The 15,311-nt window shown below is 50.4% G+C and overlaps 1 protein-coding gene across 32 annotated transcripts in view; it reads right to left on the bottom strand.

The window, feature by feature from the left end:
* Positions 1-523: 523 nt before the first annotated feature.
* CELF4 (CUGBP Elav-like family member 4) overlaps positions 524-15,311 on the bottom strand; it is a 321,170-nt gene continuing 306,382 nt past the window's right edge. For 16 of the 32 annotated variants that reach the window (XM_019637945.1, XM_019637953.1, XM_019637958.1 and 13 more), the window contains 2 exons: positions 11,192-11,363; positions 524-2,685 (listed from right to left, as the gene is read on the bottom strand). In XM_019637945.1, the coding sequence (XP_019493490.1) occupies positions 11,236-11,363 (128 nt within the window). In that variant the 3' untranslated portion in view covers positions 524-2,685; positions 11,192-11,235. Of the gene's footprint in view, positions 2,686-4,704; positions 4,792-11,191; positions 11,364-11,779; positions 11,859-15,311 lie in introns of those variants that run through there. The other 16 variants (XM_019637929.1, XM_019637942.1, XM_019637943.1 and 13 more) reach the window with 3 other exon arrangements.

Raw genomic sequence — 15,311 nt, 5'->3', positions numbered from 1 at the left:
CCCTGACTCTGAGGGCACCATCCACGAATCCTGTTTCCTCCATCCATGCAAACTGTCAACACAGGGGAAGCTGCAGGACCAACAGCTAAATGCTTGGTGGCAAGTTTTGGGCCGTGTCCTTCTCATTCTTCCTTTATTGTGGTCCCTGCCTCCACAGCCTCCTTTCCCAGTTCTTTACAGCACTTTGCCCCCACCCCAACTCAGGTCCGGTGGCCTCGGTTTCCTCCTATCAGGGAGGAAAGGGGGGTTTTCTGTTGTGTTTGGGCAGTGACCACTCATGCCCAGGAAGCAATGGAGACTTTCAGAGATACATACCAGTTGAGAGAGATTGTTCTAAGTGTGGAACGGGACCTCGCTGTATTGCTCCCCTCACCTCCCAGAAAGCGCTCCACACTGCTTTAAGCTCTGGACGAGGGCCACAGATGGACTCCATGGAGAGAAGGACCAAAGCTACCTCCATGGCCAACCTTGGGAGCACAGACACGGCTGGCCAGGTTCTGAGAAGCACAGACCACTGAAAAAGTCTTTTTTTAAACTGTGCTTTATTTAGGGCTAAGCTGGAGAAAGCGTCATCCAATAGTTACAGGTTACAAGGAGTTTTAGGGAGTTGAGTGTGAAAAGAGCAGTTGTACTGAACTGCAGCTGTTCTTTTTTTTTTTTTTTTTTACAGCATCTGGACATCCTAAAAGGAGGAGCCAAGAGGATGAAAAAGAAAAATTAAAAAATAAGAAACCAACAAAATAGAAAGAAAGGAAAGGCAGGAGGCCTGAGAGGAACCAGAGTTGTTCTTCTAAAACAAAAAAAGGAAAAAAATGGGAGGTCCGAGAGCCTCCTGGCCTCCAGATGAACTAGACATCAATGGAGTCAAGGCAGAATGCCAAAGCAAGTCTTCCCAACGGTGCAAATAAATTATAATAAATATGTTATACTTTAAAATATATGTGTTCTTAAATAATTCAGTGTTTTTTCTGATTCTGAGTTTTTTTAAGCAATGTCTTTTTTAACTGCTCTAAAGTCATTTACCAAAGATAAATATCGTGCTTTCATTAAATAGTTTTCCTTGTTTTTTTTTCTCTATCATTACAATTAAAAGTCCTACAAAATATGCAAATTTATTTACAGAAAAACAGAGCCGGCATCATTTAAACATCCCTGTTTTTCAAAATTCCTTGTAAACAGTTTCAGAAATTCTTCAAAGATTGTTTATTTTTCTCTCTCTTGTTTAAGGTTTTTGTGTGTGTGTGTGTTGTTGAGTTGTTTTAAGATGAAAGTTCCCAGGTCTCCCTTGCCCGGAAAGTCTCTGGAGCAAGCACGGAAGGCGAGTGAAGCGGAAGGTGTCAGGGCTTGCGGAGAGCGGAGAGCGGGCGAGCGCGCAGCTCCCGGGAGCGAAGCGAGGCGAGGGCGGCTACGGCGGGCCTTCTTGCTGATGGCGCGGCCTCCACCGGCAGTGGGCAGCCAGGAGCCCGCAGGTCAGGGCAAGTCCGGCCTGGCCCTCGGGGTCAACGGCGTCGTCCGACAGCACTCGCGGGGAGAAGGGGTTGATGCTCAGTCTAAACTCTACAAAAGTACAGTCCTACAACATCTGGGATTTTAGCAGTATCGCTAACTTCTATAGGTTTTTTTTTTCCTTTTTTATTATTATTTTTTTTTATTTTTTGCTTTCCTCTAATTTTTCTTCTATTATATAGGTATTTTAAACTTCTCCTTTTTAAAATTCTGTACAACTATTATGATTTTTAAGAGGGGGGGAAGAGTTAGAAGCATTTACAGACTTTTCACAACAAATACCTTGCCTTGTCAGTCCTTTTTTTCCCCCTCCTTGTTTTCTCACACTTCACAGTTAATGAGTTTTAATATTTTTGTTGCTTTCCCCAAATATCCACCATCTTAACAGCTCCATCCAGACATATAATACAGAAAACCATAGGAAAGTGTCATAGACTTGAATGAGGGTAATCAAAGCGCCTCTCAAAGTATCAAAGAACTATTACCTTGCTGTTTTAAAAGCATTGAAGCATAATTTTTCCTTTTTTTGTGTTTTTGGTTTTTTTGTGTTTTTTTTTTAATTTTTTTACTACTTTTTTCATAGAATCGCTCTAAGCTGTTTCAAGAACAGCCAGGAGGCAGGAAGGAGGCTCTCTCCTCCGTTCCCCCTGTATTTGACATAGAGCTACACATCTGCAATAAAAAGTTTGGTCCTTTGGTCCCTAAATAGCTAAAGGAATGACAGATAGAGATGCTCAGTGGCGGCCTCCCAGCCGCCCCCTGGGGACCAGGTCCCACCGCACCGCTCGCCCCAGCCTGCCTCAGGCGCCCACGGGCTGGAAAAGCCCCGGGGATCGGTAAGCAGCGTCTCTTCCCAGTTCCCAGCCCTTCGGCCTCCCCATCTGGTCTCAAGTTATTTTGTTTTAAAAGTTGCCTTTTTTTGTTTTGTTTTGTTTTCCTCAGTTTTCTTCATCTTCTTCTTCTTTATGTCACATACATATTTCCCCCAAACACGTGCCCTCTGAACTCCATAGACGCTATACTTTCCTTGAAGAAATGTTACAGTCACAGAGAGTGTCTGGAGTCCTCAGCTTGATTGATATTGGCTGATATGTCAAAGGTGTCATCCAACAGTTCTCATTTATAAATAGAGAGAGAGAGAGGTTTGTTTTTTTAATGTAGCCCGTTCAGCATCCTGCCCTAAAATGAAGAAAATCAGGGCTGATTAAGCCAAGAGAGGAAACACAAAATGCATCCAAACACCAAAAGGAACCTGCCTGGGGGGGGTTAGGGTGGGAGCTCTGGGGGATGGCGGGAGGGAGGGGCGAGACCAGTATGAGAATTAGTCATGATCATGATAGATAAAGAAGAAATCGACTCTTCTATTTGAGGTACGAAACCACTGGGAGATCTAGTGGTGATGGTTGTAGCTGAGGTCTAGTTGTTGGGAGAGGGGTCTCGATTTGGGCTCCTTTTCGAGTTCTGGATTAGGGGATGGCTCGGTCTGAGGGAAGAATTTGGGACTGTGGGATATGAATTCATAATTAAACTGATCTCGGAGGGAGCTAGCCCAGATACAATATGTATACAGAAGCCTAGCAAACGAGACAGCCAAAATCTAGCGGCCCGGCCCAGTCCTCCCCCGCTTGAGGAAAAGAAGGAAGAACGATCCGTGACAGTAATTTTGCTGAATCCTTGCCCAGTCCCCAGCCAACGGCTTCTTTCCCAAGGTCAGTAACTATTTGCGAGGCTGTGTATATATATGTATATCTGGATATATGTGTAGAATATATTCACCTGCACATATGTGGCTATACATGGATATGTGTGTATGTATATGCATAGATACACACATACACACACACACGCACACATAGTAGTTTTCTCATACATGCCAGGGAATTTAGAGGAAATTCAGAGCTTCTCAAGGGAGTGGATGGGAGAACCTAAAAGAAGTTAAAACGGATCTAATCATCAAACAAATTAACTCAGACGGTTCTCGATTTTGTTTTGAATGGTGGATTTTTGGTGTTTTCTTTCACTTTTAAGAAAAAAATCATGATCTGACTAGAATCAAGAGGAGAATGCTTAATCATTGTGAATTAACAAATGAGACTCATCTCCATTCTAGCAAGCAGCTTCCACTTATACATGGGGGTGACTGGTTACATCAAGAAAGTTAGAACTGCAAAGCCCCCAGTTGAGGGGACAACGTCATGCGTATATCAATCCATGCTGGCAGGTTTTTCACACTGTTGATTCAACAAACAGCAAACCGTACACAGCAGTCTAAACAATTACAACACCAAATAAAATAATAATAAAATTAAAAAACACTTGTCAAGGACCCTTTTTCAGTTGTAAACAAAAAGGTGCATTTTGCTTTTGTCAGTACTGTTTTTTTCCAAACCCACCAAAAAACCCTCCCCAAACCCCAGTCCCCCACCTTCCCTCCCCACATTTAATTTAGCAGAAGTGGCTACAATACAAACCTTACAATTGTTACCAGGCGCTCTCTCTCAGAGGCCTCTGGCTTTGTACTCTAGTTTTTTGGTTTAAAATTTTTTTCTTTTTTTTTTTTTTTTATCATTCTGTTACTGTAGAGATTTCGTTTTTATTTTGTTTTTCCTTTTGAAGTGAGATTTAAAATGGCCTAACTGGAAAAAGACCAGACCTAGGAAAGTGTCAATTGAAAAAGGCCCCCAAATTTCTAGAAAAAAATAAAATCACAATATTTTCAAGTGCAAGTAAATCAACCACGCATAGATATTTTTAAGATGTTTTCCTTATTTTTAAGAAAAAAAAAAAATAATGGTTTGCACAGTTAAATGATCCCATGTTCCATAATTCAGGAATTCATCTTTACTTTTACTACTTTTTTTTTGTGCTTTTGTTTTGTTTTTTTTTCTCTATGTGACATCTAAAGAAGCATAAAAAACGCTGAACAAGAAAAACCAAACAACAGAAAGTAAAACCACTGCAAGCACCAAGAACGAAACAAAAATGAGCACAGCAAAAAAGATCGTGGCAGCACAAAAGTCAAGAGAATGCACGTGTGATCATGACTGGCCAATCATCAACTGATACAACATCCAAGAAAAACGCTCCAATCACAGCACCTCCACGAAACTTGACGGCAATTGTCATGCAACCGATTCTTAGCCTTGTTACATGACGCCATCATGTCACACTGTGAACTTTGAGTTGATTTGAACTTACGGATGGGGGACTGTTTTCTCCACTCTCATGTGATTACGTGAACTTTATTCCTAGCTCAGCGCGAGACTGTGGTGGATTTGACTGGCTCTGGTTGGGTTGTTGGAATTTGATTGAATGACAAAAGAAGAAAAGATTTATATATATATATTTATATATGTAGAGAGAGAGAGAGAGAGAGAGAGAGAGAAAGAGAGGACAAGAGTGTGGGTAAGGGGGAAGGCAGAGGTGGGGCAGGGCGGGTGGGGTTGGGGAGTGTGGGAGGGCAGGGAGAGTTGGGTGGAGGGTGAAGAAGGACAAGGAAGAAGTTAAAACAAAATTAAAAGAAAAAATATTTATACAGCACCAGACCACAGCATCAATCTAAAAGCTCTGATGAGAGAACAGCAGTCAAATCATAAGAGAACTGAAAAGAACTGAAAGGATGGAGGAAGCTGGCGGACAAAAGACATGGGCACATCAACACGCACATACACACACAGTTGTTTATGCAGACACGTGATACACTGTGAACAGTAGCAGAACCTCACACAGGGCCACTAAGGCCATCCATCATGCGTTGGGGAAAGGGCGGGGTGCATGGGCGGTTTGGCGAGGGGGCCAGAAAAAAATAAAACAGCCCCTCAAACCACCTTGGCCGGCAAGCAGATCAGGGAGCACGGTCTCTGCTTTATATCACCCTTGATTCTTTCTCTCTCCCCCAGGTGCAGAGCTCTCCTCACCTCCCCAGCCTTCTGTGGCTTCAGCCTGTGGACCAGCAGGGGGAGCCTGTCAGGGTGGCCCTGATTTGCCAGGTAGGTCAGAGGCTGGCTAAGGTGACGGTCGTAGCCAGGGGGTCCATCCATGAGATACTCTGCTGTCATAGTACAGTCCACGCTGGCAGCCACTCAGCCCTCCCACCCTTCGGGTCCCACCTTGGCCACCATCCCCAGAGAAGGGTGTCTCCACAGCATAAACACCCACTGGATGACGGTATGACCCTCTCCCCTTCCGCTCTGCCTCAATCCTCTTCCCTCAGAACCTTCAGAAAATGAACACGTTTCATTTTCAGATTTAGAGTGAGTCACATCAACGTCCTTGGCCATCTATAAACACGCCTTGGCGCTACTGATTTCATGATCACCTGACACCCTTTGCTTTGCTCCCAAGGTGGCCCATGTGGTGGAAGTGGGGCTGCTTCTGGGAACACGGCGCCTTTAGAAGGCTCTGCAGCTATGCACCATGATAAGGCCATATGGAAGACTGCAGGGCGCCCTGCAGGGTAAGGAGTACACACAGGACAGACCACCAGAGAGGGCCCCTGGATCTCCAGCCTCTGCCGCTGTCACGTTTGCACTGCTGAGCTCCTTACCCCTCCTCCTCTGTCCCTTTCTACCCCACAGCAGCCCATGTACAGCTTTCTAGACTGACCCGTCTCACAGGCCCTGTTCTGCCTTCTTTCCTGACAGAGCCCGAAGTGGCTGAGGCGGGGTTGCCCTCTCTGGGAAGCATCGTCACGTTATTCGCTTTGAGTTGTCTGCCGCACTTTTCACCATTTCATGGTCGTTTGCCCTCGGCCAGGGATCTGGGAGAGGGGATGTTCCCAGCCCTCTCCCCTGCAGTACTCAGGCCCGTGCCAAAGCCTGTGCACCAAGTTTATCTGCAGGGTTTCCAATCCATCAGGCTTCTACTCACCACGCTCTTCGTTTTCCTTCCAGGAGAGTGGAAAGGAAGCCTGGGATCTTGAAATGTCACTGTGTGTAAGCTACAAAGTAGCTGAGAGGTGGCTATGTTAAGCCGAAACCTGGCCTCCAGCTCTGCCTTCACCGAAGAGCCGCCAGCCCCTCCTGCTCCACAGATCCCTGCCCTGCCTGGAGGTCCAAGCTAGGCTCTTGCTCTTCCAACAGCAGCTCTCCCTCACTAGACCAGGGCCCATCTGTGTGCCCACCAAGTCCTGACATGCCGCCCTCCCCTGAATGCCAACCCCTCCTGGAAGAAAGCCCTGAGACCCACCCAGGAGATCCAATTGGCAGGTCCCTTTGATGGGAGAAGAGGCCTAAGACACCCATCAGGTGTCAGCTATGGCAAGTGCAACTAAGGGACCGTCTGGGGACCCCTTCCCCCCCCAGTCCTGAGCACCTCACAGGCACCCACTTGTCCCTACTCTGCTGTGTTCCTCTGCCCACCCCCAGCTACCCTCCAGCTGCCCTTCACGCCTGGCACTGTCCTGGGTGCTGGAGATTCAAGCTGGAATATCACGCAAGCCCTCCTCAAAGCTCAAGCCAGGAAACTTTCTCATACAGACTCTCATCTCTTACACATGCTTGGCCTCCAGCACACAAACACACTCTTATACTCATTCAACCCCTCGAGAGCCTCCCCGGGTTTCTGCATGTGCACAGCTGATTACTCTCTTCATTAGGGAACAGCTTGCTGGGGGACCCCTTCCCAGCCACCCTCCTGAAGAGCCTCACAGAGCACAGCCCTTTGGTGGCAGCGGGGTCACCGACCAGCATGGGGACATCTGAATTAGGCCTGGGAAGCTCCAACTCATGACCTGGGTGAGGAAATGACGGTCAGACTGAAGCAGTTCCGATGCCAGGTCCTAATCCCAGCAGGGCTCTGGCCAGGGAAGGCCCAGGCCCAAAGCCACAGCCCAGCCCATGCAGGTCAAAGCACCTGTGCCCACAAAGCTCAGAGCAGACACTGTGCAAAAGCACACTCAGAGCCAAAGCCCAGGGCCAGGAAGGGACAGGACTCCCACCGGAGTCCAACATAATGCTCAGTGTGTCATCCACCCAGAACCGCCCCCAGCTTGGAACCCAGCACCTACTAGTGCTGTTCGTAGTGGGACAAGGGGCTTGGGTGTTCTGGGCACTGGCTGTAGGCCTGGCCATGTGTTTTTGCCAACTCTTCCTGTCTGTTTCCTTCCTCTTAGTTTCCTGATAGACGTTTCTTGGAGAAACTCCCATTTGGGCATAAGATAACAAGCCTAAGCACCAGAGGGGCGGGGGCGGCAGGAAAGCCAGGAACCCGGGAAAGAAGGAGAGCTGCACTCTCAGAAGACCCAGTCCCACCCACCCAGGCCTCACTTTATGGAGCCAAAGCCCAACCATGCTCCTCACAGCTGCCCACAGCTGCCCTGCTAGGGCCCCTCTCCTGCCCCAGGCCGGTCCCACTCTCATTCTGACGTGGGCTTGGCCACCAGGCCTGCTGTACCTTCTGCCTTCACCACTGCGGTGACCAGCCTGACCCTGAGATCCCCGTCCTTGTCACCTCGTTGCTCCTAGGGATGGCTCATCCCTCAGTCCCTGCTCAGGCTAGCCCTGCCCTTCTGAGCACCTAGGACTTATCGTTTGTAAACACCATTTATTAGCCTGTAAAACTGTGCAACTTTTTAGCTGCTTCTGCATGCTGTTTCTTCCCTCGTTAGCAATGTGACAGTGGTCATGTCCCACTGCAATCCCCAAGCCTGCCCCTTAGCACCCTCCTTCTGTTACAGCCTCTTAAGAGTCTTGTGGTGGGAAGCCTGAAAGCACCATGTTAAAACGCTGTCAACATGGAGATTAAAGGTCAACATTATTGTAGAGTTATGGCACGTCATAGGTTATTTTAGAAGACTGCTTAATAGGGAGGAGGCAGTCAGATGGCTGATACCTGAGAAGTGAGATGTCATGACATGTCCCCTCTGATATACAGGACACTCTGGGGTGGGAGGGTTGGGGTGATGACAGCAGTGGGGGTTTATCATTCTCCTTACTTGAAGGGGTTAAGAGCACAGCTTCTGGAACTAGGCCCCTGGCTTCAAATCATGGCTCTACCACTCGGTAGCTGGTGGGCAAGTGACTTGATATCTCTGTGCTCCATTTATAAAATGGGACTAATAACACTACGTACCTTATAGGCAGCTACAGCTATATACTTATATCTTATAGTTATTACCTATAAGAGCTGCACCTCATGAGTGATAACCACTGTGTGAAAATGTGTGGTTCTCATCTCTCTGGCCTTTGGATTCTCTGGTGGAACAACCCACTCTGCTGTCTAAACCACTCATCTCAAGCCCCCCACCCCAAGTACGACTGTCAGCTGGTTCTACCTGGAAGGCCACTTGTTACCGTATGTCCCCAACAATAAATCTGTTTTCCTCATCCCTTCACCTGGGAATTTCTCTGACCTCAAGGTTCTATCCTTGCTTGGGTTTTAGTTGCATTGAGGTCTAGGAGGCTAGGACAAAATGCTTGCTGGGGAGCCACAAAACACCCACAGGGCCCTCTCATAATCTCAGGACACGACCCTGGAGCACACTCTCTCCTTAAAAATCTTGCCTTCCTTAGTGAATAAAATGAGGCCCAAGTGGGGAAGCACCTTGACCCAGGTCATGCCGTAAGGTCAGAGCGAAGCTTATTTAAGAGAAAGTGTTCTTTCACTGAACCGTCCCTCTCCTGCGGACATGCACCCATCTGCTGGCTGCCTCCTCGAGTCTGCACAAAGAGCCAGAAGCTCCCTGCACGCAAGATGGTGACTCATTCATTTGTATCCCCAGCTCCAAGCCCACAGGAAGGTGCCCACACTCTGAATAAACATGAGTATCTGTATCTTGACCCAAGCCAGAGATGGGCAGGAGTGGGAACTCATGAGGCAAGAGAGAGACGGTCTGCTTTTCTCACCTTGCAGGGAGTAGAGGCTCAGTACCCTCTGAGCGAAGGTAAGTGCGGCTGCTGCTGGATGGGGGCTATCCTGAGGGCAGCAGTGGGGTTTGAAGGTAGACAGGGAAACTTGAGACCTCCCTCCCAAGCTCCAGTCTCTGAGCCTCCACTGAGATGTCTGACTTTCACATGCCTGATCTTTCTCCGAACCCCCCTTCATCTCTGGGCATGACAACTCTGCTCTTCCAGCTACTCGGGCCAAAAGCCGGGTGTCATCCTTGACTCCTTTCTCTCACACCCACCTCTAATTCATTACAAACAGCCTCCTTGGCTCTGCCTTCCAAATACATCTAGAACTCAAGTCCCTCACACCACATTGATCACTGTTACCTGAACTGAGTGGTCCCTGTGCCCTACACCTCTGTTTTGGGTCCTGCCATCTATTCACACAGCGGTGATCTTACTGAAATGCAGGGTAGTCACACCACTCTGTACTCCGAGCCCTCCAATGGCTCCCTACCCCCAGCCCCATTTCAGAGGAGAGGCCAAAGTCCACACAATGGCCTGTGGGATCTCCATAAGATGGCCTTCCTCATGGGGGAGGGCGGGGTGTCTCCTCTCTCACTTTGCCCCCATGCTTAGTCTCCTCCAGCCACCTTGGCCCCCTGCCGTTCCTGGAATACACCACTCTGCCCTCACCTTTTAGCCTTGACACTGGCTGTTCCCTCAGAGGGAAGACACACTCCTCCAGATGTTGGCATGGCTCCCGGCCTCACCTTCTTTAAGTCTTTGCTGGAAAGTCTCTTTCTCAACAAGGCCTACCCTGACTACCTGATTTAACTGTAACCAACAATTCTGACACACTATATAATTTACTCTTTGATCTTATGTCATTGTTCATTGTCTCTCTCCCCTGCTAAGGACAAGGGTTATCAGTCTTACTTATGGCTGAGTACCAAGTACCTGACAGTACCTGGGCACAGTACTGCTGAATGAATGCAGGGAGAGGGCTGGGCAGCCCGTCGCTGGCCTGACAGTGAGTTGACACTGCAGGAGCTCAGAGCAATGGGGAAATCAGGCTGCAGGTGGGTTTTTGATGGCTGGGCACATCTTTCCTCTCCCCACTTTCCCGGGAAGCCACTTTACCCAGGGGAACACAGGGCCCGGATGAGAAGTGGCCAACTTTGTCTCCAGCTGCAAGGCAGGACCCAGACTGAACAGGGAAATGTGACAACTACCCACGCATCACGGCTTCTGTAAAGCAGGCAGGGTAAGTGGCCCCAGCGCTATAACATAACCATCCTCAGCTTCTGTCCCATCCAGCTTTGTTTTTGGTCAAGTTCCCTTTAAAAAGTCCTGTCCCTCCTCTCCAGACTGAGCTATGGGGGGAATGGGAGGGGTGAGAGGGTCATGTGTCTAATGGCCACCCGCGCTCCAGACAGGAGAACTGCGGAGACGAGAGCCGGGGACTCTGGGAGATGGCTACAGCTCCCCGCAGAGCCTCCTCTGCTGCCCCACTCTCAGCCCTGAGCTTGCCATCTGTTCAGCCCCACAGGGTTTTCTGGAAAACAGGAATGCCCGTGTAGACCTGGGGGCGCAGGCCCAGGGCTCGCCCCACCTTCTCAGAACGGTTCCCTCACTCCTGCCCCTTTTGGATCTGCAGCAGGGGGATGGCCGTGCCCATTTCTGCCGCAGCTCTGTGCCTGCTCCCAGGGCACCGGGCGAGGAGCAGGTCGAGCCGGCGCAGCGGGTCCAAGGCACAAGCCACAAGGATCCAGCCCACGGAGGCTTGGGAGGCGGCGGGTCCGTCCGGTGTCCCCTCCCCAACCCCCCGTCCCCGCGCCCCGGCAGCCCGCGGTTACCTGTGCGAGTCCTGGTCTCCCCCGGGGGACGCTCCCGCCGGCGCTCAGTATGGGCGATTGGCGTCTTTGGGCCGCTTCAGCTGCACTTTGAGCCTCTTCATGCCGATCTGAAAGCCGTTCATGGCCTGGATGGCGGTCTGCGCGCTGGCCGGGTTGTCGAAGCTCACGAAGCCTGGCGAGACACGAGGGACGAGGGCCTGGGTTTCCACTGGGCCGCCCGGGAGGGGAGGGGTGAGTCGGGAGAAGGTCGGGAGCCGGGGACGAGGGCGGGGCCGGGGCCGGCGGACGACGGCCCCTCCCTGCGCTCCCGCCGCGCCTCCGGGCAGGGGCGGGGCTCGAGGCTCCTCCCCCTGGGGCCCCGCCCCCGGCCGGCCTCACGCCCCCCTCGAGCCCTGGTGCGCGTGGCCTCTCCTGGAGCGGGAGCTTCCGAGGCTCCAGGCCTCCCCGACTTCACCTCGTCTTCCGGCGGCGCCCTCTCCCCGGGGCAGGAAGCCCGCGGCGCAGTGGGGCTCGGACCGGCGCCCGCCCCCCACCCCGGCCGGCCCCGACACCTCGGCCCTCTCCTGCGGTGGGAGAGGGCGGACACACCTGCGGGTGGAGGAGTTTATTGGACACTGTCCTCCCTGACAGGAGGGGGCCTGGCAGCGGGAGGGCACAGGGTGCCGGCCTGGGGAGAGAGAGGAGTGCGAGGGAGAGGGAGGGGAGGCACCACGGAGAAAACTTCACCACCGTTCGGGGCCACCCCCCTCGCAAGGCCGCAGGCGAGGGCAGAGGCTCACAGTCCTCGCGGCGCCCCCTCCGGGTCCTGGCCAAGGCTGTCCCCAGCCGGGCTCCTGGTGGGTACTGGAGTTCAATCCAGACGGACTCACGTGAACCCACCACTCCTACCCAGGGACTGTTGGCATCTTCCTTTTACTTAGTGAAATTCCAAGCCCTGGGAGCAGGTGCTCTTGCCCTGGACTAAGCAAGCACCAATCAATGTGTCCCCATGTGCCCCTCATAACCACAGTAATAGTATTATAACAATAATAGTACAAATGAACTATTAATACAAATCAGTTGAGAGCCTTCATGTACCACAGACTCTGGAAGTGCCTTTCACCCCTTCACTGCCCCCAGCATCCCAGGACAAGATATAGAACCATCCATGGCTCCCAGTCACCCTCTGCAACATGCAGTTCCCAGATGGGGATGGATCAGGTTCACAAAGTTCATTTAGAAGTCACCTTGGTGTGCATTACCTTATAGAGACTACACGCTACGTCAGCATGTCCCAGAGTGGCCCCATAGGTGCTCCTTGACAAAAGGGGCTTCTGTTGTCAAGTAGGTTTTTAGCCAGGCCCCTCTGGGACAGTTTAAGTCACATTAACAAATAAAAACATCCCCTTCAGACCTCAACTTCTCCCATAAATAAACCTGCATATCTTTGCTTAACCTAGTATTTCCTGGAATTTATTTGACGTAGAGGCCTTTACTCCTGTAAATTATGCCTTTTATTTATTCATTTTTCCTGTAAAATCTCTCTTAGTTTCAAAATATTTGAACTAAGATTGGCAAAGTTCCCAGGCCATCCTACAAACCTGCCTCATTGGGGGTGCTTGTCCCCCAAAGGCCATTAGATAGCTAACGGATAGATGGACAGACCCACGGAAGTAGAAGCTGTCTTCTTGGTTAATTGCCCCTGGTACCTCCAGTTTGCCTGCGGCCCCTTCCTCACTCTCCCCCTATGGTGGCGCTTTCTCCCTTTTTGCCCTGTCCCCATCTGGCCTCTTTTCTCTTTCTCTTGTGTCCTTCCTGCATTTGCTCACATTTGCTCTTGCAGCCATGCAAACATCAAAAGACGGGAGGCGGGGGTGTGTGTTTGCGCATGTGAGTGTACTCAAGAGCGCCAACAAGGATAAGGTCCCCAAAGCTCAGATGGAACTAACTGGTCAGAGGCGGACCCAAAGCAACATAACCAACATCTGTATAAATCTATATTCCAGAAAAGATAGGAGAGATTTAGGATTATCCATAGTGGCAGATGAGTGGGAATAATCCCCCCAATTCCTCTTCTCATCCCTTCCTGGCCCATCCCTTCCCCACCAAACTATGTGTCTGATGATGACTAGTCAAGTTGTTAGCCGAGCAGAGCAGTTTTCAAATGTGTGAATTGTGTATCTGTTACACTGCTCTCCCCCAAACTAAGGAGGGTGGTTGAACTAAAGCCTCTCTCCCTACCGGAACAAAATGGCCTAACTGTGGATGATGGTTACATACATTCGTCCCTCTTCTGCTGGCTCACCAGCACCACCAGCTCCAACTCGACATCGCTACCTGCACATGGTGGCTGTTTTTGCAAGGGAGGAGACAGGAGAAAGATAAAAGGGGCTGGAGGTGCTGTGGTGTAAAGGAAGGGACAGCCACCAAATGGGAAGACGGGGAAGAGGGGTCCTGGAGGAGGGAAGCCCGGCGGCCTTCATGGAAGAGTCTATAGTCTCCAGAGGCCCAGGGGTTAGGAAGGATTCCAGGCTTGAGATCACTTTTCTTCCTCAACTAGCTTTGTTAACTAACAGTACAGGGAGCTTGTTCCTCACTGACAGGGCTCTGGGCACCATCCCCCATGGTTACAGCGTCCAGGACTTCCTCCTCCCAGAGCCCCTCCCCCATTCCTCCTACCATGACCATGAGAAGCCTCGCAGGTAGGGGGCCCTCCTGGTGCCCCTGCCCCAACCCCTCTTTCAACTTGGCAACCATTTGTGCTGCACATACGCTCACAAGCCTCTGGAAGATTCGGTTTATGCTTATAAAGAGTGAGTGGGGCCTTTCAGGGGTTCACTTTAACAGAGGACCACGTTTACAACAAAAATGGCCCCTCCTTTTGTGAGTATAGGGGAATCTAGCAGTTCCTGAGGGTCCACTCTGGCCAAGCCCCTCACACACACCATCTCATGTAACCTCACAGTCTTTCTGAGGGCTGACTGTTAACATTCCCATTTCACTAATGAGGATGCCGAGCCTCAGAAGAGTTAAATGACTTGCCCATGAGTGGGTGCTGGAGTTCTCACAGGATAGGACTCGGGGAAAGTTTCAGAAGGATCAGCTGTGAACCAGAACCCAAGAAGCTTAAGGAGGAACCGCTGAGCCGAGCAAGCATGCAGGAGGCTGTCCTCCAGGTGGATTAAAGTTTAGCGCTAGAAGTTTGTTCAGAAGAAAGAGTCAGGGTAGAGGTTTGGTGTTTTTTTTTTTTGCCAAGAAAAAGCAGGGAAAAAAACTTTGGTCCGGAGAAATTAAATGGGCTAATGACAAGGGTAGTGATTGGGCAAACTCTGAGGAAATGCCTTTGAAAAACTGGGTTGCTCTCACATCAGGGACAGCCAGGAAAAGCACAAATGTAGCAGGGATATGACCAAAGACCAAGCCTGCTCTAGCCCCGGGGCCCAGCACTTTGTGGGCTCTTAGCAGTTTTCTTTATGGAATCTCTGAGGCTTCCTTAAAGAACAAATGCCAAGATCCCCAGTTTGTGGTTTTTACATGCATCATGATCATTCGTCAGAAGAAATACTGGTCAAACTATAGAGGGGTACACCCTGTCTTTTTCTTTGGCTTCATTTTCCCAATATCCAAAGAGAAATGAGCTGCTGAGGCCACTCTGTGCCGCTGACGTACCACAAATTTCCAGGGGCAGGGGCAGCGGTGCAAAGGTTTTGGTTGCTTGGGTGAAGATGCTCTAAAACCTCAAGCCCTTTAGGTTCTGGAAAGTTGGTCTCCACACTGGAATTTCTTAACATGCTCTTTCTGATGCTTCCAGACTCTTCTCCCCTCTATTACCCCCAAGCTGTGACCTGGGTTCCCTGCTGTCCTCACAGCCCCAGAATCTGGGGGTCAATCTGGGGATACTGAGCTCCTGGCAGACTCAGCTCTGGTTGCCTGTGTGGCTCTCTAGGGACCAAACGCCTCAATTCTTGGCGATTCCTGAGAAGCTCTGGCCCCAGGAGGAAGGGCTGATGGAGTAAGAACAGGAGGTGGGAGAGGGACTAAGGAGCAATGGAGGGGAGAGGTGTGGGAATGAGGTGGGATTCCAGGTCTGAAGCAAATCAAAACCCAAGACACCCAGTTAAACTGGGAATTTCAGATGAAC

Source organism: Hipposideros armiger, unplaced genomic scaffold (assembly GCF_001890085.2).
Source record: "Hipposideros armiger isolate ML-2016 unplaced genomic scaffold, ASM189008v1 scaffold_36, whole genome shotgun sequence".
Classification (NCBI taxonomy): domain Eukaryota; kingdom Metazoa; phylum Chordata; class Mammalia; order Chiroptera; family Hipposideridae; genus Hipposideros; species Hipposideros armiger.
This window is presented reverse-complemented; position numbering and strand designations above follow the sequence as displayed.